A 27,660-nucleotide genomic window follows, 5' to 3' on the forward strand; every position below is an offset into this window, starting at 1 on the left:
AGGTAAGCAGGAGAACTTATGTGTAGTTTGGAAGTCAGGGGAATGAGGTACTGGTCGAAGTAAAGCTGTGAGGATAGATCGCAAGTTGAGCTCGAATAGTTCGGTCGGTAGAGCATTTGCCAGCAAAAGACGAAGATCCCATGTTTGTGTCACAGTCAGTGATCATTCCTTGTTTTGTACAACAATTGGTTATCTGTTGCTAAAAGTCAAAATAAATGCACAAATAAAAAAATATAACTCCTGTGGAATTGCTGGAGGAAAGCTAGGACTCATGGAACCTTGCAAACATGCCTCTGTCCTGCTGACTGATTTTATTACACTTACTTACTTTACTTTTTCGTGTCCGGAAACTACAATTTGTTTGCCCAATATTGAGCAATGTCCAATGCTTCTTCTTTAGCCAGCCATAGATCGTCGAGGGTGCATCTGTGCGGGCAGGCTGGGCATTGTAGGAGATGTTCCATGTCCTGTCGAGTGCCGCAGTCGCATTTGTCGTCATTTTCGTCCAACAAACCCCATTTGATCAGATTAGATTTCACAGGAGCCACCCCAGTTCTGATGCGGTTAAGCATTCTCCAGGTTTTCCAATCACTAGAAACGCCACTTGGTGGGTCCTCTCTTAGTGGATAGTAGATGGGGGGCTCATCTAAGGCGCAACTTAGGAAACGGCGTCTGGATTTGAGTCTGCTGGGGCCACACTCTAGGCCAAATATTTTATTACAAAACAGATGGCACACTTTATATACATTTGTATACTCTCAGATGTACAGCCCGATGTAACACCAAAACTGTTCAGGGGGGTGTTGTTATCATATTAGACAGTAAATAAAAATTAGGAAAGGTTACAATCCAGCTAAGGCTGACTGACACGTGGTCCATAGATTACATACATTACAGGGCTGTTATATGCTTTTTGATGTACTGATCTTTTTGTAATGTAAGTACACATCCTCTCTCGTGAGCAGAGAGATACCCAGACACACCCATCCATCTGTGCTGTTACACGTGGGTATATGTGACTTTATCAGCCACAGATGAGGGTTGTCTTCCCCCATTTCTGTTTGTTGTTCCCGTCTTTGGTTTTCCATTACTGTAACATCCATAACCCATTAATATTATATAAATGTAGGTTATGTAGATCAGACCAAAGAGCTCAATCTTTTGGAAAGGAACATTAATTCCACAGTTACAATATGAAAATTAGTAATGAAAACAGTAAAAGTTATGAACAATGGTAAAAATTACCTGCATTTAAAGTTATATGTTCCTCACTCACCTAAATGGTCTTCAATTTTTTTTTCTCCAGGCAATAATGACAACGCGTGGACAATTTCACCAATTGAAAGCACAGCACCATGGCGAGCTTTCATGTCAATAGATAAGGTTTGCGTCAGGAGTTTATCCATCACTGCAGTTGCCATATACTCTGGTGCTCTAGGTGTCAAGTTGTGCAGTGCCTAGAGGGAAAATCTTACATCTTAACAAATTCATCTTGCAATCTCTCTCTGTGTGTGTGTGTGTGTGTGTGTTTCAGATGCGCATGCACGTGAGTGCATGCAAAATAAGTTACTGGTAACCCCTGCAATTGTTTTCAGTTGTAATGTAATTCCCGAGTCAAAAGGAACATTTACTTGAAAAGAAGAATAAAATTACAAGGACAAAATGGCTGGTCAGTACTTATTTTGAGAATGTAAGACTCTAAGTACTGCCACCAATATACAGGACAAAGAATAAAAAGCATGACATCTTGCCACCCTCCAAGACTTCATCACTGTTCCCTCCCTTTTTCCTCTCCCCCCTCCCCCACCTTCTTTGATCTTTCCCCTATCTCCTTTTCCACTTTCCCCATCGTTATTAAGCATTGATTTCATTTATCATTTCTCTTCCTCTCTATCACCTTTAATTCTCATCCCGTCCTCCTATCAGCATTGGACTGAAGCTTGTACAGTGCTTACTAATGCAGAGTGAATAGTAAACAACTTGACCCACAGCTGTGCAGATGGTGTGGCAAATAGGGTGGACAATGGTCACGGGAAGAGCTTGACATGTAAGGTCACAACATAGTAGGAGATGTTTGACAGCTGAAGCCTTTGCAAATACATATTTAACCAGTACCATCAATTATTCAACAAATGTAAATGTTCAAAGGTGTCGTTTACTATGGTATTCACAATGTAAAATGAATAATACATGTGAAGTGAAAATTATGGATCAGTTCCCTGTTCATCAATATTACCTAAATATCAAGTTCCAACTGTCATCTGCTACACACCTACAGAGTAACAAGTTATATATTCAGCTTTTTCTGTGTGCTGTGTGCTAGGATGGGCAGGATGTGTGCATGCTATGTGCGGACACAGGAGGAGCTGGTTGCAGTTCACAAACAGCTGAAGGCACTGTCTTCAGTTTTCTGCCTCGGGGTGTAGTGGTGGCAGAGCATTGCGCCAGTCACATGGAACACCTCAGATGTTACTTGTTTCACCCACAGGCTCTGCTGCCAAGGCACCTTCCAGTGGACCTGTCATGGGGAACCCATCCTCACCACAGAGTGAGTGACAGCTGGTAACGAGTGTGCGATGCTTGAAGTCGTGGGCCAATATTGATGCTGGCCTTGCTTATTCTCCCTGTATGTGAGCAGGTGGCTGCTCCTTCAGCAGGGTCCAAGCAGGCACACATGGGCAGAGTTTGCTAGTTATCAGGAGCTCTAAGTTAGGCACGTTGTGAAGCCCCCTAGGGAGACAGCATTCAGGGCTGGAAAAGAAGGTCAATGTGCCTTCAGTATTTCTGCTGAGGGGCCTCATCCGAGATGTGGAGGCAGCCATGTCTGCAACTATCGAGCATGTAGAGTGCAGTCGTCTGTAAGTTGTGACTCTCACTGTCTCCAGTAACACATGTCGCCTGGCTTCTGTGGCCATCCTCAGTTCACACAGGCCGCTGGTAGAAGTGATGAAAGCTGCCAGCAGAGCTCACACCATTGTTTGCTGGGTATGAAAGGGGTCCTATGATTTGGAGCCAATGGGGGAGTCTCAACCAAAGGCTTTGCCAACTCTATGACGGTCTTGGGAGCAGATTTCCAGACCTGCTTTATCAGGGGTAGAGTTGTAAGACTCCCCTTGACAGATCAGGTATTTAGGTAGCAAGGTACTTCTGCAGTGCACATTGGACTTTTTTTATGCTAGGTGGTTGTTTGAGGTACTCTGACGGACACTCGTCAGTCGACATGCAGACAGCGAAATCAGACTACATTCAGGGTAAAGATGCTTCGACTCTCAAAAATCAGTAAACTGTCAAAGTACTCGTAACAGATTTCTTGAATTTGCTGCCCCCCAGAAAACTTTTCACACTGAAATTATTCCCGGAACCGAGAAGTGGCTGAAAACTGATGCAGAAATTTCTGATATATTTAGCGAGTCATGGAACATATACTTGTCTCTAATGAGGTTGATTTTGAGTGTGACTATGAAGCTATCTGGATGCCTATAACAGTTGTGGAGAGTATTTCAGTAATATTGCATTTCATACATAATGACAGGTAGTATCTACTGCAGTAATAAGTGAATTACTTACTTTCATTGATAAAATTTCTATGTTATTCAGAAAAGTTGTGTTCTTTATGGGAAATCCTTTAATTAAGAGACAAAACGAAGAGTGCTCAAATTGCACAGGTTGGCAAGCAGGAGTCAATTGAGGCAGCCACCAGTTTGGAAAGAGAGAAAATATTAGACTATGCAATGGAAAGTCCAGGATGGAATAACAACAATATTATGTAAAGAATAAATTGCTACTCACCACATAGAGGAGCCACTGAGTGGCAGACAGCCACAAGGAAAAGAGTGCTAGACATGCAAACTACTTCTGAAGTAGATAACACACACACACACACACACACACACACACACACGACCACTGTCACTGACCAGTGTGGCCAGAACTGTGAAGTGCAATTGCATCTAATGGGACCATCAGGTGTGGGTGCTGAGGGTAAGCAGGCAGCATGGGCAGGGAGAGGAAGGGACAGCAGAGGAGGGGTGAGGGAAGATGTAGTGGTGCTTTGGGAGTGTACAAGACATGGTGGGGACAGGGTAGGGCTGCTAGGTGCAGACGGCAGGGGGAAGTACAGTAGCTGAGAAGTGGAAAGAAAGAGTAGCGGGTGCATTGGTAGAATAGGACGCTGTGTAGTGCTGGAGTGGGAACAAGGAAGGGAGATTTTAGGTGGTGGACTCCGGTTCTTTCTGCCAGTATAAAGTTACTTTTCATGTTGAGGGATCTGGGAAACAATGGTGAGGTTTGAGATTCAGAAATTTTGGGATGTTAACAGAGAGTTATATGAGGGTGGGGCTGGATAACCACTGATGATGATGACAATGATGATTTGAGGTGAGGTATGCTCAACATCATGGTCATCAGTGCCCTGGCAAAAAGTCAGCATGCCAATCTCATGGGTGGGGATGAAGGCTGTCCCCACATGTGGGGCAGGTTATAATGTATTAAAGTCTGCCTCCCTTCCTCACCAATTTAGGCATTCACCACTCTTGTAACACTGGAATCAGTATCTGTGAGGATGGTGGGCAGATTGCCATTGAGACTGAGGCCTGCCCTAATATCAGGATATAGGACACAAGTTGCCAAAATATGCTGAACTGAAAGTGGCAAACATCACAGAATGGTGGATCCTCCCACCAGAGGAGAGAGCCTTATGTTAAAGGGCTACATCCGATGCACAGTCTGGTAAGCAGAACCTCCACCCAGCGTTGAGGCTGGCATGAAGTCCCCATGCCTTTCTGTCCTCTGCAACCATTCAGTCTTCCACTGACGCTTGATGCATCTGTCAGAAAATGAGATGATGGTGCGCAATGGGGTGGGGCACTGATGGACAGCACCATCCCAACATGCTTCCTTGGCAGCTTTGTCAGCCCCATTGTTTCCCTGTATCCCGATGTAGCCAGGTACCCAGCAATATATCACAACCTTGCCATGGTGTTGGGGCCATAGTAAGGAGTCATGGATGAGATTAATCAGCTGGTCTACTGGATACATTTGGTAAAGAGCCCGCAGTGCACTAAGTAAATCAGAACAGATAAGATATCTTGTAAGGTGTTGTCTGTATTCCTCTCCAGTGACATCAGAATGCCATATAATTTCACATCATAATTTAAAAATTGTTCGAGAAGATAAACTTCAAAAACCTTATCAGTAAAAACAGCATAACAACTGAGCACATTCTCTTACTGGGATCCATCTGTATAAAAAACAATAAAATTGTGGTACGTACTTAAAATGGATGAAAACAAAGTTGTAAAAACATCATCTGGAGAACAAATTTTCTTGTACTGTGTCAAGCTTAAAATCACTTGGGCCACTGAAGACACCAAGGCGGAAATGCATTCCATCTCTGGCTATGTGTTTTGATGCCTGGTAGATCCCGACCATTGAGACAGTCTGGAGCATGTACCCCAAATGGTTTGGGCGCATGGGACCGATTCCTGAACAGCCGTTCAATGGTGGGTTGGACCACTGCACTGAATGCCAATGACTGAGGTGACGGTGAGATTTTCAGTGCCTGTTGAGCCAAAAGGATACAGCACCACATCCAGAGTGGTGGTTCACCAGCATCTGCACACTGACTCGAAACTGGGCTGGTCCGAAAGGCTCCAGTCGATATCCAAATGCCCTCATGGTGGGTGGCACCTAACATCTTGAGATAGGACGTATGGGCTGATCCACAGACCACGCTGCCATAATATAAATGTGATTAAACAAATGCCCTATAAAACTGCAGGAGGCAAGAACTGTCAGCTCCCCACATTTTTCCACTAAGGCATTTCAAAATATTCAATAAGGCATTTCAAAATATTCAATTACTGGAAGCCCTTTGTTCGTAGGTATTTTAGGTGTGGGAACCAAGTTAATACTGAGTCAAATAATAAACCCAAAAAGTGCAGTTTCTTGCAAACATAAAATATCACCCCCCATTGTGAGCACTGGTTGGTTAAAATTGACACACATAGTCTCCTTGGGTGAGAACTGAAAACCAGTTATCCTGGTCCTTGGTCATCAGCCTTCTGAATGGTTTGATGTGCCTCGCCACAAATTCCTCTCCTGCGCTAACTTCTTCATCTTAAAAGTAGCTCTCGCAACCTACGTCTTCAATTATTTGCGGGATGTATTCCAATCTCTGTCTTCCTCTACAGTTTTTGCCCTCTACAGCTCCCTCTAGTACCATGGAAGTCATTGCCCACGTATTAACAGATGTCCTATCATCTTGTCCCTTCTCCTTATCAGTGTTTTCCAAATGTTCCTTTCCTCTCCGATTCTGCGCAGAACCTCCTCAATTCCTTACCTTACCAGTCCACCTAATTTTCTACATTTGTCTGTAGCACCACATCTCAAATGCTTCGATTCTCTTCTGTTCCAGTTTTCCCCATAGTCCATGTTTCACTACCATACAATGCTGTACTCCAGACGTACATTCTCAGAAATTTCTTCCTGAAATTAAGGCCAATATTTGATATTAGTAGACTTTTCTTGGCCAGGAATGCCCTTTTAGCCATTGCTAGTCTGCTTTTGATGTCCCCCTTACTCCGTCCATCATTGGTTATTTTACTGCCTAGGTAGCAGAATTCCTTAATTTCATCTACTTCGTGACCATCAATCCTGATGTTTTCTCGCTGTTCTCATTTCTACTATTCTCATTACCTTCGTCTTTCTTCGATTTACTCTCAATCCATACTCTGTTATCATTAGACTGTTCATTCCATTCAGCAGATCATGTAATTCTTCTTCACTTTCACTCAAGAGTAGAAGATTACAAAGTCATCCACAAACGAAGAGTATTTGAGAGGGTTCCTGACTGCAGAGAAAATGTCACTGATAGCGATGGCAAACAATGTGACACTACCTTGGGGGACTCTAATCTCTTGATATAGCAGACAGACAAGCCATCGCCACCATGATGTCAAAAATGCCAGTCCTTGAGACAGGATTGGATACGAAGTGGTAGGCATCCACATAGTTCCCGTTCATGAAGCTGACGAAGGATGTTGTACCTCCAAGTAGTGTCATATGCTTTTTCGAGGTCAAAAAACACACAAACCAAATGGTTTCGGTGTAAGGAGGACTCCTATATCACCATCTCCAGCAGAATTAAGTTGTCAAGGGTGGAACAGGAGCACCTGAAACTGCTCTGGGAGCGGCTCAGGTGACCTTAGGATTCGAGCAGTCAGACAAGGTGGCGGTTGACCATGCATTCAAGAGTCTTACCCATACAATTGCTAAGGGCTACACTCCGGTAACTGTTAGAGGTGCTTCGGTCCTTGCCTGGTTTTCAGAATGGAATTAATATTTCCTCTTTCCAAGTTGTGGAGTACTCTCCATCAAACCAGATCTGATTGAAACAAGAGAGGAGCTGTCCTTTCGCTTCAGGGCACAGATGATGCGGCATGACGTACTGGATCTCAACACATCCTGGAACAGTGTCTCTGGCTGCAGACAAAGCTAATTCCAGTTCCCATATGGAGAACAGAAGGTTGTAGATGTCCTCATTATGCAAGAAGAAATTGAGCTTCCTCATCTCTGCAGTCCTACAGAGCACCTGAAAAGCAGAAGCTCATTTGGACGACGTAGTGACAGTAAAGAAACGTTCAGCTAAAACCTGTGCCATGTCTTCTGGCATGCCCACCAAGATCCCATTACTTGACAAGGATAAGAGGAAGTGTACTGCCCTTGCCTTAAATTCGTCTTATTGAGTCCCCCAAACTTGCGCAGTGGAAGCGGACCAATTAATGGAAGTCGTGAATTCCTCCAGGAAGCCCGTTTCCATTCTTTTGTCACTCGCCTCGCATGTGCTCTCACAGATCTGAAGGCATGAAGGTTTTCTGTTGTTGGACAGTGTTTGAAGGTCTGCACAGCTGTTCGTCTGGCTCTGATCGCCTATCGACTGTTGACATTCCACCAAGGTACAGGCCTGACATGGTTACTAGGCCAGGGCATGGACTCAGCAGCAGCCCGTTCGATCTCACAAGTGATATGGGCCACTGTCTCCTGTGCACAATCCTTTTGTTCAAAAATAGCCTGTAGACTTTACTGCAACCAATTGCCCTTTGTATCAGCCATTTGTGTGGTCTGCTGTCAGCCATCATCCTAGTCGGCAGATGGATCCACACTGGGAAGTGGTCACTAGAATGTAAATCTGTAGCCACTTCCTACTGAACTGAGTCTGCAATAGCTGAGGGACAAAAATAAAGGCCAATGGCTGAAAAAGACCCTATAGCTGTGGAAAAACGTGTCATCTGACCCACGTTCAGAAGGCAGATATCTCAGAATGGACAAATTGCTCAATCATCCGAACCCTGGAGCAAATGGTAGCCGAGCCCCACAGCATATTATGTGGATTGAAGTCCCCCACTACGAGGAATGGGCATGGGAGTGCCTGGAAAAGTTCTGCCAGTGCGTCTGCATCCAAAGTATCATTAGGCGGAAGACAGAAAGAATACACAGTAATATTAAAAGGTGCTAGAACTTTCACGGCAATTGCTTGTAAGGTCGCGGTAAGAGGGACAGGAAGAGAAGTGACATCTGTCATCAATGACCGGGGAAGTCAGGAAGAACGTTACCCAGTTCCTGGCCCCCCGGTTCGTCCAACTGGAAGTTCATATGCTCAATGGCGTAGTCCCCATCAAAGAGGGAGAGAGCTCGCCAATCCGAAGGTTTAACTAACACTTTCTTGGACTACTTTTTGAAGGTCGTTTTTCTTTATTTATGAAAGGAGGTGGTTGCTTGGATTGCGAGGCTGCTTAGTTTGGCTTCTGATCATGGGCAATGATATGTGGCTGAGATGGTAAGCCCATTGCTGATGGCTTCCGAATGACTTCTGTTTCAAGTGGAGCGTTTCCCTCCACAGGCACACCCACAAGTGCATATGCTCATACTCGAATCTATGGTCTGAGTTTGTGTGGAGGCATCACACTTGGTGACTGGTGTCTTAAGGGTGGATGCAAAAAAAGTAGCAAAAACCGGAGGTTACATAGCTTTGAAATGTTTTTTAGCTTCACCATAGGGTATGTGTCTTTTAACTTTCAACCCCTGAATTTTCCTTTCCTCATTGTAAACCTCACACTTTCTGCTCCATACTGGGTGATCCCCGGAGCAGTTTACACATTTTGGAGCAAGTGCACAAGAATTGCCTGATTCAGGAGCTGAGACTCCACAACTGCCACACATAGCCCTCCCATTACATCCCATAGTGGTATGGTCAAATCTTTGACATTTGAAGCATCGCATTAGGTTAGGAGCAAACGGGCGAAACTTAAGGCAGATACAGCCTGCAAGGGTATGTTCAGGCAATTCCGGAGAACTAAATGTTAGAATAAATGTTGCCAATTTTTCCAATCTGCCAATGACTCTCCTCATATCGTTCTGCACTTCTGTAACACCCATATTTTTCCATTCTTCCTGTAACTTTGTGGGGACCACCTCAATTATATCAAAGCTAGTACCACATCTTTATCAAAGTTAAGGTTGTTATGCAACTCAGCCTCGACTGGGTATTCACCTAAGGCCTTACACCCCAGAAGCTTAGATATTTTGTTTGAATTAGCAGTTTCAACTAGAAGTGTTACATTAGGAAGTTGTTTGACATTTTTCAGAGACCCAGCAATACCTTTCAATGCCTTGTGGCTATAAAAATGGGAGACCTTCTCAAAGGTTCCCCTGTTTGTTTGATTACAATGAAAGTGTTATGGCACCCTAATACCCTGTTACTATGATTCTGAACCTTTTGTCTGGCACAACTGACCAACCAAGCTCTCTTTGATGAGTGGGTGTAGGTACTACCTGACAGTACACGCGTCCTGTCAGAAGTAGTAGTTTGACGAGACCATTCCATAGGGATCCCATGAGATGCTAGGGAAAGGATTGTCAACTCAGGCAGAGCCTTGCATGCCTGAGCAATTGGAGGGTGGCAGGTGCCCAGGTGCCTCAGAGGTTGCCCTCTAGAGACTACTTTACCTCAACAGCCATTCACCTCATCAGTACATAGCACACCTTGGGGATGAGGTTTTTTTTTTTTATTAGGTGTGTACCTTTCTCACAATCCAGGCGGTGAAGCCAAGGCCCCCAATCTCCAGAACACACAACATTCCACCAATGCGCCGCATGGTTGGTGCTGAAGCATGCCCAGAGCTTATGGTTAGATAGGGCTGGCGGTGCTTACCAGTCCCCAGCTCACGAACCCTGGGGTCACCAAGCCCGTACTCGGCAAATGAATACTGAGCCTGTAAGGGGGACAACCATTGGACGGAGGAGTAAATCGAGTCAGGTAGGATCGTGTATTGGTTTTGGGTTGAGACTGGCATGGATGGTGGCGAAAAAGTGTCTTCACTGTAGGGACACACTCAGTAATCCCGCACTTCTGATAATCTGGGTCCCATGTGTGAAGGGAATGAATCTGGGAGTGGGGCAAAGGGTAAGACCTTTGGAAAGGGCTGATACTTCAGTGAGACTAAGGCTTTTGGAGGAAGGGTTCATTATTGTGTTTCGGGTCTGTTTAAGTTCTGGATCTGTGTGGTGGTGGCAGGGAGTTTCTGAGGGTGTGGATAATGTAGCAGCTCTGTGAGACACAGTTTGTCGACTATGAGAGAACGCATGGGAGGTTTGGAGGCTCCCCTAGAGGATATGGATAGTGGTAGTTCAAGGTGGGAGTAGGTGGTGAACAGGTTAGCAAGTGTTTTGAGCTGGCACTGTGCATGCTACTCAAGTTCCTGGAGGACAAGAGTTTCTAATGTGAGACATGGAATACAGGAATTTGTGATCACAGAGGAGGAGAATTTTACAGATGGGAAGGAGGTATTGCAAGACAGTTGGGCCTGATTTACATGATTTTGCAGGACTAGGTTGGTGAGGACTGTGGACTGATGGACTCTGAACAGATAGAGGTAATTGTGGAAGGAAGGGTTGCAAATGGGGAGGAATAAACTGATGGTCAGCCCATTTGGGAGGATTCCATGAACTAGGCAACAATGTAGGAACAGTATGTGGGACAGGGTTTTGGCTACAAATTGGGAAACATTTCTGTATTGGCACAGATGGAAAGAGCAATAATCCATAATAGATGTTAAAAAGCAGCATTACAGCTTCCCCCACCACTCGCCCTCCCCACTTCATGCCTCCTCATCCCTACCACCCATGCCAGATTGCTTCTCCCTTCAGGTACAGTTGCAGTCCGCAGTCCGGCCACAGTGGCCAGAGACAGTGGTCGTGTGTGTGTGTGTGTGTGTGTGTGTGTGTGTAAGTTGGGCTTGTGTGAATGTGAACGTGTGTGTGTGTGTGTGTGTGTGTGTGTGTGTGTGTGTGTGTGTGTTCTACTGCAAAAGGAGACCTTTTGGCTGAAAGCTTAAATGTATAATGTGTAGTAAGGAGGGAAGATTGGGTTTAACATCCCGTCAACATCGAGGTCATCAGAGATGGAGCACAAGCCCAACTCGTGTCAAAGATGGGGAAGGAAATGAGCCGTGCCCTTTTAAAGGAACCATCCTGGCATTTGCTTGGAGCTATTTTAGGGAAATTACAGAAAACATAAATCTCACTGGCCGGATGTGGGTCTGAACTGTTGTCCTCCCAAATGCGAGTCCAGTGTGCCGAACACTGCGCCACCCTGCTCGGTAATGTACAGCAGTCTTTTCACTGTGCCTGTCTGCAACTCAATGTCTCTATAAAGTGAGTAGCAATCTATCCTTTTCGTAATACTGTAAATATTAGACTCATATTAGAGGAATGTACGGTACAGCAAAAAAGATATTTAGTGGGTGTATTTCATTTTGGTAAACGTGTGTAAGTGCCTGAAGATGAAGCCATAAAAGGCTTTGAAATTGTTTGTAAACAAATGGAACACACTAGACTCTCACTAATCTAGCCATTCCCTTCACACATGGGACCCAGATTATCAGAAGTGCGGGATTACTGAGAGTGTCTCAAATTTAGTTTCAACACACAGGGACTACACTTTAGTAAATACAAAGACACATTCATTTTCACAAAAAAGGGAAAGGGTCATAAAAAACTGCTCGTCCAACACTCTTCTCAGCAGCAATGGTTTTCAGTGAAGCACACTGGTTCAGCTTAACTAAAATTTCGAGACTTTGCTTGTGGTCTAATGTAACAGGTTCACTTTTAGAAGCCATGATAATTAACTTTAAAGAAAGCAACAGTTTCAAATATGTAACTAACAATATTGTTGTGTACAGTGATTTTTTGTCGGTTCCTCGCAACCAAGGATCTGAGTGGCCCGCATCTCCTTTCCAACCCATTTCAACCTTTCCCCTTCCTCTCCAAACAAAGAAAAAGTTCCTTTTTCTACTTTTAATGTGTGTGTAGCAGTACTTGGAATTTCATACCCTGAAGGTAAGTACAGCACAACCACTGTAATATACAATGGCAAGTCACTAAGTATCTGCCCTTTCATTCTAATCATCATCTGGTTAGTAGTACAGCTCAGTGTGCTCGCCAGCAAGTACACGGCGCCATTCTCTTCATTTGTGGCAGGTTTCGGTGTCATGAAATAAAGTATTTTGTGTTCTCGTGAAATAAACATGACTGCACCATTCTTTGTTTGCACGAATGAAGAACAGCCTTTTGTAATCCTTTTTTCTGAAAGTGTACTAGGAGCTAAAATCCATAGCAGACTTTCAGCATAATACAGGGGCAATGTTTTACCATGACAGAGAGTTTGGCAGTGGACTGAACAATTCAAAAGTCGCCAAAAAACTGGAAAGGACGAGGACAGAGCAGGAGGTCTAGTCACGTGCACACCTTAGCTGACAGCGAGCAAATTTCTGACCCAGTTTTGATTAACGGGAGGGTGACTGTCGCTGAAGTGGCAAACCAAATGCACAATTCTGCATATAACTTTATCTGTAAAAGGCCCAACTTGTTTGTGCAAGAGAAGCGCCAAAACAAGTTGTGGAGTGACAAATACAATTGTGTGAGAATCTGTCAGCAGTTACTGGACCGTTATGTTAATGAAGGTGAAATATCTTTGATGCGAATCGTCACTGAGGATGAAACATGTTCATCACTTTGAAGCAGTGAGCAAACACGAGACCACAGAATAGAAACTGTTGTGTCGGCAGACTTGCCAACACTACGCACACTAAGTGAAAGAGGCGGCCAAGATGCACGCGCTAACTCACGGAGGATGGAGTGAGGTCTGAAACAGGAGACTTAATGAATGCTATAAAGAAAAGTACGTATCTTCTGGACTACTTAACTTTTAATCATTCCTTTGTATACATCGTTCTTGATGAGACATCTGGAGATTGTGGCGATACAAGTGCGACTCTTTAGATACAAGCTATCTAAGGCTAATGGCGCCTTGCTAGGTCGTAGACATGAACTTAGCTGAAGGCTATTCTACTGTCTCTCGGCAAATGAGAGCAAAGGCTTCGTCAGTATAGTCGCTAGCAACGTCGTCGTACAACTGGGGCGAGTTCTCGTACGTCTCTCGAGACCTGCCGTGTGGTGGCGCTAGATCTACGATCACACAGTGGCGACACGCGGGTCCGACATGTACTAATGGACCGCGGCCGATTTAAGCTACCACCTAGCAAGTGTGGTGTCTGGCAGTGACACCACAGAAACACCTCAGATCTCAAACCAAAATAAATTCAAGAGTCGGCACTCTCCAGAAAAATGGTAACTTTTTGGGACAAACAAAGACCAGTTCCGGGATATTTTCTGGAACATTCCCCAGGAAACTAGTAAACAGTGAACAGTCATCATCAGAGAAATTTGTTTTTCAAGAAGTTGCAGGCTAAAATTCAGAACCAATGCCAAGGGCTACTGTCAAACAGCATTCTTATTTGCACAACAACATGCTTCCGTGTACCATTACTTACGGCAGTCATACCCTTCAGAATGTGCATTTAGAGGTACTGGAGCATCCTGCATACACTCCTGGTCATGCCTTGCCAGGTTTTCATATATTTACTATCAATTCAGCTCCGATTAAGACCTCGAGGAAGCAGTGCATATGTGGCCTGGTGTTCAAGAGTGAAAACTTGTGCAACAGTGGATCAAGAGCATTAGAAAGAAGAGTGACTATGTTGAGAAATTATGTCACTGTAAATATAGTGCAGATTCTTTTTACTCTCATACATTCTTATCTTGTCTGAAGAATGACAAATTGCGCTGTGGTCTGATGTCCACATATGATTATATCTCACACCCTACAAGAGGGTATGTTCATTCAAAGGTTGGAGGATGGCAATAATGTAAAATCTCCCATACAACTGTGCCTAGTACAGCACTGTAGTGCTCAAACCAACCTACACACAGAGGAGTCCTTTATCTTACCTGCCAGACATAACATTTAACCTCTCTTCTTTCCAGCACCAAACCCACTCAACAAGTTACATTACTTGAGAAGCAAGGTTATTCTGATTCTCTCACCAAATACATATCTCACAAAATAAATTTGTAACTAAAAAAGAATTTTTAAAAAATGGAAAGTAGATCCAACATATACACACCTTTGCAGCAAGATCTTGAATGGCAATATCCCAATGGTCTACCTTCCTCTCAACCAAATGGTTTATAAGAGGCAGAGTATATTCTTCAAATTGTGCTATATACACACTGTGGAATGCAGAGAAATTAAAAATTAGGGCCAAAGAAAAAATGCACAAAAATACTAAAGCTGCATAATATTAAACTGACAATTACAAGAATGTTACTTGCAATACCTCAAAAACATTTAAATGGTAGCCAGAAAGCCAGTACTAGGCAAAGTCAAAAAATAATCCAGCTTACAAAAATAAGATGACCGCCGCCACCAACAACAACAAAAACAACAACAACAACATTACTGAGTACTGGCAACCACCCTCGTACAGACAATCAGCGCGTGATGCGCAGGGTGCCTGAACCCACATTTTTAAGTTGCTTCGATCCTACATAGAATTTTCATTATAGCAACAATAGGAATTACATCTGTCTTATCTATTTGAGATGCTAAACAGTGAGCCACTTGGTTCAATGTTTTTAAAAAATTTTATTGCTCCTGCAGGCAGTTTTTAGGCACTTCAGACTCATCATCACATGAGGCACAATTAAAGCTGGGACACTTTTGCTTTAGATAAGTCTTTCCAAACTGTACACAGAAATAAGACAGCTGTGTTATTTGGCTACATACACTTCACATAAACCAAGACATTGTGAACAAAGCACTTCAAAACCAGTGTGGAACACACAGCACTTGGTGACATGAAGTTTAACAAAGAGCTTACAAATATTCAGTTTAAACACTACGAGTAATAATGCACTAGATATGACATTTCACTGCATCACAATTTTGATACATGATTATCCCGGAAACCAGAACCAGTTACAATTATCTTAGAGCTTCCTGGGGCAACAAATTTTAATTTTCAATATTTTGCATAGTTACTGACTGAATTTAAAAATGTAACATGCTGTCATAGTCTACACAGTCTGCGGTATAATCTTATGCAAAAAGTTTAACACAATACGCAATAAGACAAGTATTCCAGTTAGAAACTCTGTGTGTGTGTGTGTGTGTGTGTGTGTGTGTGTGTGTGTGTGTGTGTGTTGAGGCAGCATAACTGACGTCTCACAAATACATCAACATTATTCACCAGTATTTGAGAATGAGAGCACTTAGTGACTCGAAACAACCTTTACGTGTAATTTCAAATATTTACAAACATTTTCCCGCTGGCAGCCCAACACAAAATGACGCAAGGGAAAAAGTTTATGGCTTCACTAGACTTTTGCTGGTCATGCAGTAAAACTTCAGCATAGGGGATGATATTTTAATTTAGTATCTCTTTACTACTAACTTCAGTCACAACATATTCCACTGAATGTGCTTGGAAAATTATATAATTGTACAACACACAGTTCAGGAAATATGACAACATAAATGTAGAGATGTGTGAAAAACGTGGTTTTGAGTAAAATGGAGCTTAAATTGCCCAGACGATATTCAGCCAACATTTCATAATGAGGACACTTATTGACTTCCAACAAACAAACTGGATTCTTTCGCTCTTCCGCTTCTGTAGGATTGTTGGACATTGCATCGCGAGGTACATTTCATTGTTCTTCCTCCTCCCCCCTCCATTCTCCTTCATCTAAGATCATTCCCAACACCTTCCTCCTTTACTCTTCTTTCAAATATTATACGAGTGCATGCTGGAAAGTAATGCGTTCAAATTTTTACATGAAAACTGTTAAAATTTTTTAAGTGAAACATGTTGTTAACATTATGTATCTTTATTCTCCATGTGTACATATTTATTTCTCAACACAGTCACCCAAGTGGAAAACAGATTTCTCGCAACAAGAGACCAGTTTTTTGATACTGTCACTAAAACATGACTATCAAAGTGAAGTACTCTAAGGTGTTCTTCAAGTCTTGGAAACAGATTAAGATGTCTTGGAGACAGATTAAGATTGGATCGGGTCTAGTATTATCATGCTGAAGGAGAGGATGCTCCATGTGTGAACAAAGTCTTTAATTTTTCTGTAGTTTTTCACACACCAACATTGTTACGTTACTTGCTGCCACGTTACACGCTACAATTCAGAGTCCTCTGGAAGTAGACGGTTGCAACTTGTGACAGTGAAGCAGAAAAGTCGACCGAGTAATAGCCACGACATGTAATACTTCAACTGATACTGAGAAAAGAACAAAAATTCTGTAGGAATTACTTTTCAGCACACACTCATAGTTTTTCCTTTCCTCATTTAGTCATGCTCCAGGTTTCTGAACTGCACATGCTGCTGGGCTTATCACTGTGTTATAGATTCTCATCTTTGTGTTCACTTATATTGATATTGAGCTGTGCATCTCCCTGAGGGAATACATGCATTTCATTCCTACCACTATTCTTTCCTTGATGTTCATTCCCACCACTATTCTTTCCTTGATGTTCATTTCTGTGCTGTTGTCATTCACAAATGTAGAAACCAAGTATCTGAACTCTTTTAAGCCTCATGGCATCTACATCAAGAAATTCCTCCTGCTCTTGTCTTTCTCCTAGTTGCATGAACTTCATTTTGTCTTGCTTCACCTTTAGCCCAATCTTCCATGCATAGTTGTCCATTATCTGGTATATTTCTTTTAACTATTGGTTTGATTCACTTAGTAGTACTATATCTTCTGCACATGTGAGACAACTGAAAATACCATCCAACTGTACTCCAGCCCACTCCTGTTGCCTACACTCACTTATTACTTTCTGTAAGATGTTGTTTACCACAACACAGGAGACAGCATTCCCTTGTCTGAGACCTGCCTCAATCTCTAACACTTCTGATGTGACCCTTCGGAAATGCATTGCCGCTCTTAACCCATCCAAACAAGTTTGCACCATTCTCAATAGCTTCTTAGGGATTCTGAAGTGACACAGTGCATTTTATACAGTTGCTGTTGTACGAACATTGAAAATCGACTGTAGATATCTTTATCATATTCCCAGCATTTTGCAAACAATTGTGTTAGAGTGAAAATGTGATCTACTGTCAACTGGTTTGGTCAAAAGCCAACTTGGTATTCCTGTATGTTGTTCTCTATGAATGGTTGTAATTTTCTGAGGATGATGATAGACAGTACCTTGTCGTTATATACAGCATACTTCTGCAGTTACCACACTCCATTTTGCTTCACTAGTTGTATATTGGGCATATTATGGCCAATTTCCATTCTTCTGGCAATGTTTCATTCTTCCGTAACAATTGGATCAGTTTATATATTTCTAGGTGCAATCTCCCACCTCCATGTTGGGTTGAGTTTCCTGTTATTCTGTCCTGCTCTAGGGGTTCATTGTTTGTGAGTCTTCTTCAGTCACTTCCCGTTATTCTTCATATTTCCTTTCCTAAGTGGTGTCTGCAGGTAATGTCTATCTGGTCTGGGCAATTAAGGATTTGGATTGTTTGGGGGAAGAGACCAAACAGCGAGGTCATCGGTCTCATCGGATTAGGGAAGGACGGGGAAGGAAGTCGGCCGTGCCCTTTCAAAGGAACCATCCCAGCATTTGCCTGGAGCGATTTAGGGAAATCACGGAAAACCTAAATCAGGATGGCCGGACTTGGGATTGAACCGTCGTCCTCCCGAATGCGAGTCCAGTGTGCTAACCACTGCGCCACCTCGCTCGGTGGCAATTAAGAAGTTTTGAAAAGTATTCTTTACATCTTTCTAAAATTCTTTCCTTGTCATTTATCAAGTTGCCAGGCTTAAACATAATTTCAATCATTTGCTAAACTTTTTCTCACTTACATGCTTAACATCAAATATTTAACACATTAACTCGTATGTAAAGTAACTTGTTGTTTGAAGTTCAGGTCTGAATATCAACAACGACAACTAGGCTACAGCGGCCCAAGACAATGTACATGTGTGCGTGAGGTGTGCCAGCTTGCATGAATGTGTGTGTTTTCCTTTCTTTTCTGAAGAAGTCTTTGGCTGAAAGCTCAGTGTGTAAGTCTTTTCATTGCGCGCACGCGCACACACACACACACACACACACACACACACACACACACACACACATTGTGTGTGTGAATGTCTGTAGTTTTGCTAGAAAAAGGGCAAATGCTCAAAAGCTACTGTGAATGCTGTTTTCTGTTACGTGTTTCTGCGGTCCAAGCATCAGTCCATTGCAGATGAGTGGTTGATTTTCCCATATTTTACATATTGCTCCATCCAGGAATTTCCATTATTGTCTGGTATTGTTATGGAATAGGATAGATTGATACCCAGTGACAAGCAGTCCATCTCAGAATATACCAAGGGTCTCACCGAGGGCTTCACGGACTGAATTTATTCTTACAACCTAGTACAGAAAAAGGTCTCCCATGTCTGATCTCTCCAGTCACATACAACCTCCCACCCTCCCACATTCCCAGTGATAGGCAGCAAAGGAGCACTCCCCTCGTGACTCAAAACCACCCAGGACTGGAGCAACCGAATCACATTCTCTGTCAGGGTTCCTACTACCTCTCATCACGGTCTGAAATGAAGAACACCCTACCCATTATCCTCCTTCCAGAGGTGTTCTGCCACCCACCAAACATACGCAATAGCCTTGTCCGTCCCTATGCCACCACTGCCCGCAACCCCTAGCCTCGTGGCTCGTGTCCCTGTAATAGAACTAGATGTGAGAACTGTCACATACATCCTCCAAGTGCCACCTATTCCAGTCCAGTCACAAGTGTCACCTATCCCATCAAAGGCAGGGCTACCTGTGAAAGCAGTCTTGTGATCTACAAGCTAAGCTGCCCCACCACTGTGCTGCATTCTATATGATCATGACAACCAACAAGCTGTTCATCCACACAAATGGCCACTGACAAACTGTGGCCTAGAGACAGCTGATCCATCCAATTGTTGAACATGCTGCACAACACATGTGAATTCAATGACAGCTTCACAGCCTGTGCTATCTGGGTACTTCCTACCAACACCAGCTTTTCTGAACTGCGCAGATGGGAACTCTCTCCACAACATATTTCCCATACTCATAACCCCCTGGCCTCGACCTTCGGTAGTCCCAGTGCTCCCCTGTGTTTTCACTTCCCTGCTCCCACTCCAGTACTACACATTCCACCAATGCTCTTACAGGCTTTACCCCTTCTCTATGTCTCTCCTCTCGCCTCTGTCTATCCTCCCCAGCACAGCCTCATGACTCCACACCCCACAGCCCATCCTACCCCCACTACATCCCACCATGCTTCTACGAGCAGCATTACACCTTCCACCATTGCTACCCTGCTATTCCTCCCACTCCCTGCCCCCTCGTGCTCTCCTTATCCTCATCACTCATGCCAGGTTGCAAGACCCATCAAGTGCAGTTGCAGTCCGGCAACAGCAGCCGGCAATAGTAGCCACCACATATGTGTGTGTGTGTGTGTGTGTGTGTGTGTGTGTGTGTGTGTGTGTTTGTTATGCCTGCATGAATATCTGTGTGTGTGTTTTTCTATTTCAGAAGATCTTTTTCTTTGATGGCTGCATGTTTAGAGATCTTTTCATTGTGCTTTTCTGCCTGCAGCTCAACATTTCCTCTATGTGGTGAGAAGCAATCTAGCCTTTTCATAATATTCCAAAGTGATTAGTATTTCAGTGACTGAAATGACAGATGCAAGCATACTTTCTCAGCTGCCTTACAGTGGGTGGCAAAGAGTGCTTCAGGTACCACCAGCAGTTCTCCCCTATCCCTGTTCCATTTGAGGATAGTGCACAAGAGGATCAATTCTAGGCAACTTCCCTGCATAAATGTAATTTTCTCCATCTCTACGAAGAGGAAGTGTCCTGCTCAACAAATGAAAAACCTCGAACACGTAGAAGTTTCTTCCTTTCAACAATCTAGTTTTAAAGCATGACTGTTTTCGAAAAATTTAATTTAATTTTCAAGTGCACACCGTGCTATATTTATGTTGGTCAAAAGAATATGTCAGAAATTCTATTAAAATTTGCTTCACAGATATCTCTGTTGGAAATCTACAACTATTGTAATATCACTACTTGTCTCAGCCATATGTTCACAGTTCCCAGGTTGCAGAAAAGTGATAGCAATACACAGAGAAAGGTGGATTTCTACAGGCTCTTATGTGTGAGTATCATTCAAACAGCTACATAAAACAGTGTTGTTAGTGATTATAAAACAGGTTTACACAGATATAGTAGCTGCAAGTATTACACAAATTAACAGTGAGCTTCCAGGTGCTCTGCCAAGTTGTTGTTTCCATTTACCACACAATATTTCAACGCTCGACCCAACCATCTTCTTCAGGTTCTGTGAGTTTTGCTGTTATGTGTGTTTGCTGCCTGTGCCATGAGACCAGCTAAACTCACATCATCTAAGGAAAATGGCTGAATCGATTGTCAAAATATTGTGCAGTAAATGGAAATTACTCTGCAGAACACCTAGAAGCTCATTATTAATCAACCGCACTGAGAAAATATGAGATATCACATTACATAAATAGCTAATGATTCCTTGAGGACCAATGTTGGCAGGAAGCAAACCAATACATCCCTAAGATAACATAAGCACACAAACTATATATTAGGTACTTTAATCAAGACCACTCACCAAAAAGAAGAAGCGTTGAGTTGTCAATAGGCACACAGAAGAAAGAAAACTTGCTAGCTTTCAGAGTTATCTTGTGATGAACTAGAGTGCGCGCGCACACACACACACACACACACACACACACACACACACACACCTACGCTCTTATATGGTGCTGCCTAAACTAGATTCTAGCCGGCACCATGTAGGGCCACAGGCGTACGTGTGCGAGTGTGTGTGTGTGTGTGTGTGTGTGTGTGTGTGTGTGTGTGTGTGTGTGTGTGTGTTTTCTAGCTCATCAAAGGATAACTGTGAAAGCTACCAACTTTTCCATCCTTTTTGTGAGTGCCTATCAATGACTCAACACTTCTGCTTTTCGGTGAGTAGTCTCCTTCAACCCTAAAGTATTTACATTCTCCAAGAACTTTCCTGCAGCACTTATATACTAGCCAAAGCAGATTAAATACCTGATATTGAGGTATGCATTAGTCCTTGAGCTAACTGCAAAGAAATCTGCAGTAGTCAGAATATCAATTCCATGGGGAAAAGTTCCTTGACGACCCACATTTTCCTGGAATGCTGCAGATGCTGCTTTCCGACAGTTTATCTGTAAAAAGACATCACCTTTTAAAAAAGCAGAAAAGGAACCTCTAAGCTAACCAATAATTTTGAAATAATATAAATTCCAGGATGGAAAAACAAATAGAAATGAAGAAAGAAGTAACACAAGTTCCAGGATGGAAAAATTGTCAAGAAGTGCATGGTATGGACAAATAATAAAATTTATCTTGTGACATATCTGGAAGAATTCTAGGTGTCGGTCACAGCATTATTATCTGAAACAGAGGTCAGATGCTAAGCTAGACTTTGGTTCGTGGCCTCATCAGAACATAAAATGTCATTAAATGCAGTGCACTAACAGTGCCTTACTACTGATATCCCAAAAAGACCAACCCTCTCATTCAGAGAGACACACATGTGGCACATGGAAATGCCCCATTCTTAATACTGTTAGAACAACTACTTGTTTCTACCAAATTGCAGGACTATTGCCTTTAGCTATCTGCTGTTTTCTCCTATGCACTTGGCACTGATGAGCCAAAACATTGCGACCACTGGCCATTGTGATACTGATTACCACCCAATGACATTGTAGAAATGTGATATGGTGAGGAAAGCATATAAATGGAGCAGAGACAAATGGAGATACATTCTAGTGACACAAGGAGCCATCCTGTGGAACAGCTGCAACTGTATAAGTCCATTTTGTAAAATGAAGAAACTGCACTACAGTTGCTGATTCAACAGTCTCTTATGACATACATGACTGGTTTCAGAACACTTTAAGTTCCGTCATCTGCAAAATTTATAAAAATAAAAGAGAGAACACAGTGTTGTGTATACATAATATCACTTAACCATCTGAGGGCATCCTCACCCCAATGTTGTCACGTAATGAAAGCTCCATGTAAAAGGAGTAAAAACGTGGGGACCTAGAAACATCTAAAAAAAAAAAATCATCGCAACCAGACACTGAAAGTCACCAGAATCACGAAACATGTAAGATGCAATAAAGACCGGAAGAAAACATATCTACTGTGTGGAATTACATGAATTCCATAAAAGTTGGATGTGCACGAGCAGATATGTTGGCCACACAGGTTGGAATTTTCATATGAGATTTAAAGAATTCCAGGTCAGCATTGACAATGCATTTGATTGACTACCAACATCAGCTACAGCAGGTTAGTGGTAACATATCTGTCTTACTTCTGCCAGAGAAAGGTTGGATACTCAATATCCTAGAAGAAATTGAAATCTTGCTTGCATGGCAAGCATCTCCATAACCACAATGAAGTTATTTTCAATGTGAAATGTTTCCTGAACAGCTAGAATGCAGAGTTATTCAATCACTTCTACAAAGTTATCCATTGGTGGGGAAAATGTCATATTAAAGGATTAAGATGTAGAAAAGGATTAACTCCATTAAAAAGTTTCACAGTCATAGCTCGATTTTTTTCATGGTTTCAGTATCCTCACCTACAAAGGTATTGATTGTGTGATTCAGAGGTGTTACACCTCATTCCTGTGACAGCCACTGTTTCTGGTCACATCAGGAGGTACAGGAGTATCAAGTGGGCTGCGTGTCAGACAAGGATATAGGCCAGTGGACAGACCATAATCACTTGTTCTGTTACTGAGTCATGAATACAAGGAAGTACAAGACTGATCACTTGAACAAAAGCTGTTTATTGAATTAGTTACCGTATTTACTCGAATCTAAGCCGCACTTTTTTTCCAGTTTTTGTAATCCAAAAACCCGCCTGCGGCTTAGAATCGAGTGCAAAGCAAGCGGAAGTTCTGAAAAATGTTGATAGGAGCCGCCACAACTAACTTCTGCCGTCGAATATATGTAGCGCTACACAAGCATGCTTTGTGGGCACAAAGATAAATACTGGCGCCAAAACCTCTGCATCAGTAAATAAATTTAAAAAAAAAGGTAGAAGACGAGCTTTTTTTTTATCCGCCCCGAGTTTCGACCACTGCATTTTCATACATTATCCAACGAAGTAAATACAAATTCCGTATTGTTCATCATCGAATGTAGCAGAATTTCAATGTACTACGAAAATCCGACTGGCAAGACTGTTAGGGATGTTTGTCAATATGGCCAACTCTACGTTCCGAGTTTTTTCCTACCTGTGAGAAGAGATGGTTGCTAATACGAACCTGATGAAATGTGAATCACATGCAGTATTCTCTTCACCATAAGAATAATACGAATATAAACATTTCGCCATTTATTCTTTCGTGTTTGCTGCTACCTCATTTAAATCCTGTCTGCGTAATAAACTACGAAACTAGAGTGAGACAACAGCAAACGCGGAAGAATATACGTATCGTGTCATGTTTATATTCGTGGTTCTTTTTGATCATTATCAAAGAAAGCAGCAGTGTAAGTAACAACAAATAGCAGTCTCTTGCCATTGTGTCGCTAATGAGACGATTCTTCTTTTTTTTTTTTTTTTTAAGCGGCAGTAGCGCGCACAAAAGCAAGTCATGCCGCGAGCGGCGACAGGCCCTAAACACGCACTACCAAAATGCGACAAACAATGCATTACACAGTACAGTAATGCATTTTCAGCTTAGAGTGACGTAAACACCTATAACAAAGAAAACGGCACTTATCAGATCAAAGCAATCGATTCAAATCAGACGAAGCATGTGAAAAAGGAAGGGTACCCGTATAAATACGGACGGAGCGCCTGACGCGTAGCAATGGCTACCTGGTAAAGCTTAACTGCTAAGCTTACGACTCGAACCACACTACTGTAGCTGTATCGTCTTTCATTCGACCTAAATTGTGTCTCATATTACAATGGACCAACTTTGTTTCGATTTGGAGGTGCGGCCTAAAACTTTTCTCTCCCCTTGAATTTCGAGTCTCAAATTTCAGGTGCGGCTTAGATTCGGGAAATTTTTTTTTCCTTTATTTCGAGTCTCATTTTTCAGGTGCGGCTTGGATTCGAGTTCGGCTTAGATTCGAGTAAATACGGTATATAGACATGACAGCAGTGATATTATATATGCAGAAGTGCAAAGATAGAGTTATTAGGAAAATGGTATACAGTGTCGCAGATCCACATCCTCCCCAACCTGGTTGACTTCCAGTGGGGTGACCAACTGGACTGGTCTGGTAACATCCCTCCCAGCTGTGGTAATGAGGATTACAGTTCTAAGTAGTCCATCTCGAACTGGTCATAGTTCGTTTACCCTAGCCCTTTTCCCTAAACGTCAGGAAAGGACATTCTCTAGTAGAAGTACAATCTCTTGAATCGAACGGTTTGCCAGTGTTCTCGACTTGATGGAAAGTCCAAAAGAGCAATTAGAAACTAGTGCTGGAGCTTAAACTGCCTTACGGAGTCTGTTGTTTATGGTGGCTCAGGGCCTCAACGAGAAAGTGAGCTCTGGAAAGCACTTCATTCTCAGTGTGCGGCTTCTATGTTCAAAAGTATTTTTTGTAGGTCTTCCTCATCCTTGTCGCAGCATCCTAGCATTTTGTGGAGGCACCGTTTAATCGAGCCAATCATCTGTTCCCACCATCCATATCTCTGATATCTCTCAGTTAGTTGTCCATATTTGTTTTATCTCTCAGTTTGCTACATGGAAAGGTTGGGCATTATCACTGTAAATAATGTGTGGAGTGCCCCACCAACCTGTAAACATTTGAAGGGGTAATAAGAATAGGTCTGCAGTTGTGTTGGTGGATAGTTCCATATGTATGGCTCTTGTTACAACACAGGTGATTACTGATTATTAGAATTTAACATGTATTTATAGTGATGCCTGATTTTGCATATAGGGGGCCAGCAAAATCAATTCTGAAAACTTCAAACAGCTTGTGAGGATTCACTCTTTCAGCTGGTTGTAGCACTAACATCTGCTGGCCAGCAATGGTATGTGCAATTTTACAGGGAAGGCTACTAAGGACCATTTCAGTCACAAGATGGCTGTGGAGTATCCAGAATGACTTTCTTAGTTGTAGAAAAACCATTCTTAATCCAAGATAGTGTACACTGATATGCGTGCACATAATCAGAAGTTTGGTGAAGCGACAATTTTCTTCCATAATGTGGGAATGCCATTCTTCATCGGATGCCTCGGCACAATGTAGCAGCAGAGGAGAAGATTAGTGTTTCACGTCCCATCGACAACAAGATCATTAGAGATGGAGCACAAGATTGGATTAGGGAAGGGTGGGGAAGGAAATCAGCCATGTCCTTTGAAAGGAACCATCCCAGCATTTGCCTGAAGCAATTTATGGAAAACACAGGAAATCTAAATCAGAATGGACAGATGTGGGTTTGAACCATCATTCTCCCAAATGCTAGACCAGTGTGCTAACCACTCAGCATGATGCAGGCAATCCTGTACATGTAATAAGCCGCCATCTAAATATGGAGTCGAAGCATTTTATTTTTGATGTCCTAGTAAGTGGTAGAGCTTTGCTTAAAGCAGCAAATTTCGAGGGGAAGAATTCTTGCTGCATGATCTTAATCCAATATAAATGAGCCCCTGCTATCTCTTACGCACTGAATTCTCCGCATGTGTCTGTTTTCTGAAAGTTTTCTTTTCAAGAAGAGAATGTAAGCAGTGGTTTGCAACAGCTTCCAGTAAGAGCTGAATATATTTGCATCTATGAGCAGTTGTTAAGCCTGAATGATGAAAGTCTGAGGAAATCTCTCTAGATTTAAGAAATGCATGATAATTGCTTGACCATAAATTAGGGTGTTACAATAGCCATGGTGGTCCATTCCACCAGATGTCCAATATTTGCAACATCTGAGGCTTGGATACTCTTGAAACTAAATCTTTGCATGGAAATGCCTCCACTGAGACAGTATGGTATTTCTGTAGCCCTGTTGCGTACAAACATTTTCCACGTAGTGGAATCACACTTTATCTGTCCAAGAGTTATGACAAAACCAGTCCAGAGTGGCACTCTGCTGAGATCACAGGCTGTGACATTGCAATAGTAGTGATGTAGTCTGGTCACTGTCAATGCTGCTAACAGTTCAAGCCAAGGAAGCGTTATTGTTTTCATGGATGCTAATAGCCTCTTACTATACATTACTTTGTGAATGTCATCAGTAAAAGGATACATAAGATAGTGTCGAGTGTCGTACGCTTTCTCAGATGCATCACAGAAAATAGCAATATAAAAGCTCTCATTCTCTGCAAGGATTCATCTTGGGATGGTAGCATTAGATAGCTCAGGAAGGTTTGACTGACATTCAGATGCGCCATTTAACAGATATGTTAATCCCAAAGTAGTCAGAGTAACCAAGTGTATTGAAAGACAAACTGATGTTTTTAGTCCCACAGGATCATGAAGACCTGCTGTTGCTCATAATAAATTTCTTTTTGTTGCTGTCTCTGAAAATTTTTTGGTGACTTCTCACTAACTCACTGAGAATGTATCGTCTTCCGGTACCATGCCATTCCTGGAACAATCGCTTTCATTTGGATCTCCCTTCCTTCCATCTTCCAAATTGTGGATAACTGTTCTGAATTAGTCTCATTTCAATGGTGACAATTTTATTTGCTTCATTAGTGAAAATAACCCTTAAAATAGCGAGACTAGGCTGCCTTCAGATTCAGTACCTGTAACAAAGTCGTCTATGTATACGTTCTGATGCAGTTAGGCACCAGCTCTACAGAACTGGGACTGATAAGTGTCTGCTAGATCCTACAACGTCGCTGAAAGCAGAAACGAGTTGCAAGCAAGGCTTAAAGAAAGATGTGAGAATCAATAAACCGTCCTTTGTCTTGCATTAATGTGATCTTCAAATTTGTTGGTGTTGAACTTGTACAGTAGAGAGAGAGCTGCAGAAAGGCTCTAATAATTTCAGCAACGACTGCTAAGTGTCACAGATGGACTCTCAAGAAGGAGGTCAATCACTTCAGGCAACAAGTTAGGCCCAATTTCCAAAGTGTCATTAACAAATAGTACACACTGTTCATGCAAGGAATCATCAAAGACTATTCACCATTTTGTGCTCTCTTCTTGTCT

The 27,660-nt window shown here is 42.5% G+C and overlaps 1 protein-coding gene across 1 annotated transcript in view; it reads right to left on the reverse strand.

Moving 5' to 3' along the window:
• Positions 1-27,660, reverse strand: part of LOC126215339 (tubulin-specific chaperone D) — a 196,441-nt gene that overhangs the window by 78,159 nt on the left and 90,622 nt on the right. Inside the window, exons 8-10 of the mRNA XM_049942023.1 lie at positions 21,554-21,693; positions 14,523-14,628; positions 1,277-1,457 (exon numbers count right to left, since the gene is read on the reverse strand). Coding sequence (XP_049797980.1) covers positions 1,277-1,457; positions 14,523-14,628; positions 21,554-21,693 — 427 coding nt within the window. The remainder of the gene's footprint in view (positions 1-1,276; positions 1,458-14,522; positions 14,629-21,553; positions 21,694-27,660) is intronic.

This window comes from Schistocerca nitens, chromosome 12, assembly GCF_023898315.1.
Source record: "Schistocerca nitens isolate TAMUIC-IGC-003100 chromosome 12, iqSchNite1.1, whole genome shotgun sequence".
NCBI classification, from domain to species: domain Eukaryota; kingdom Metazoa; phylum Arthropoda; class Insecta; order Orthoptera; family Acrididae; genus Schistocerca; species Schistocerca nitens.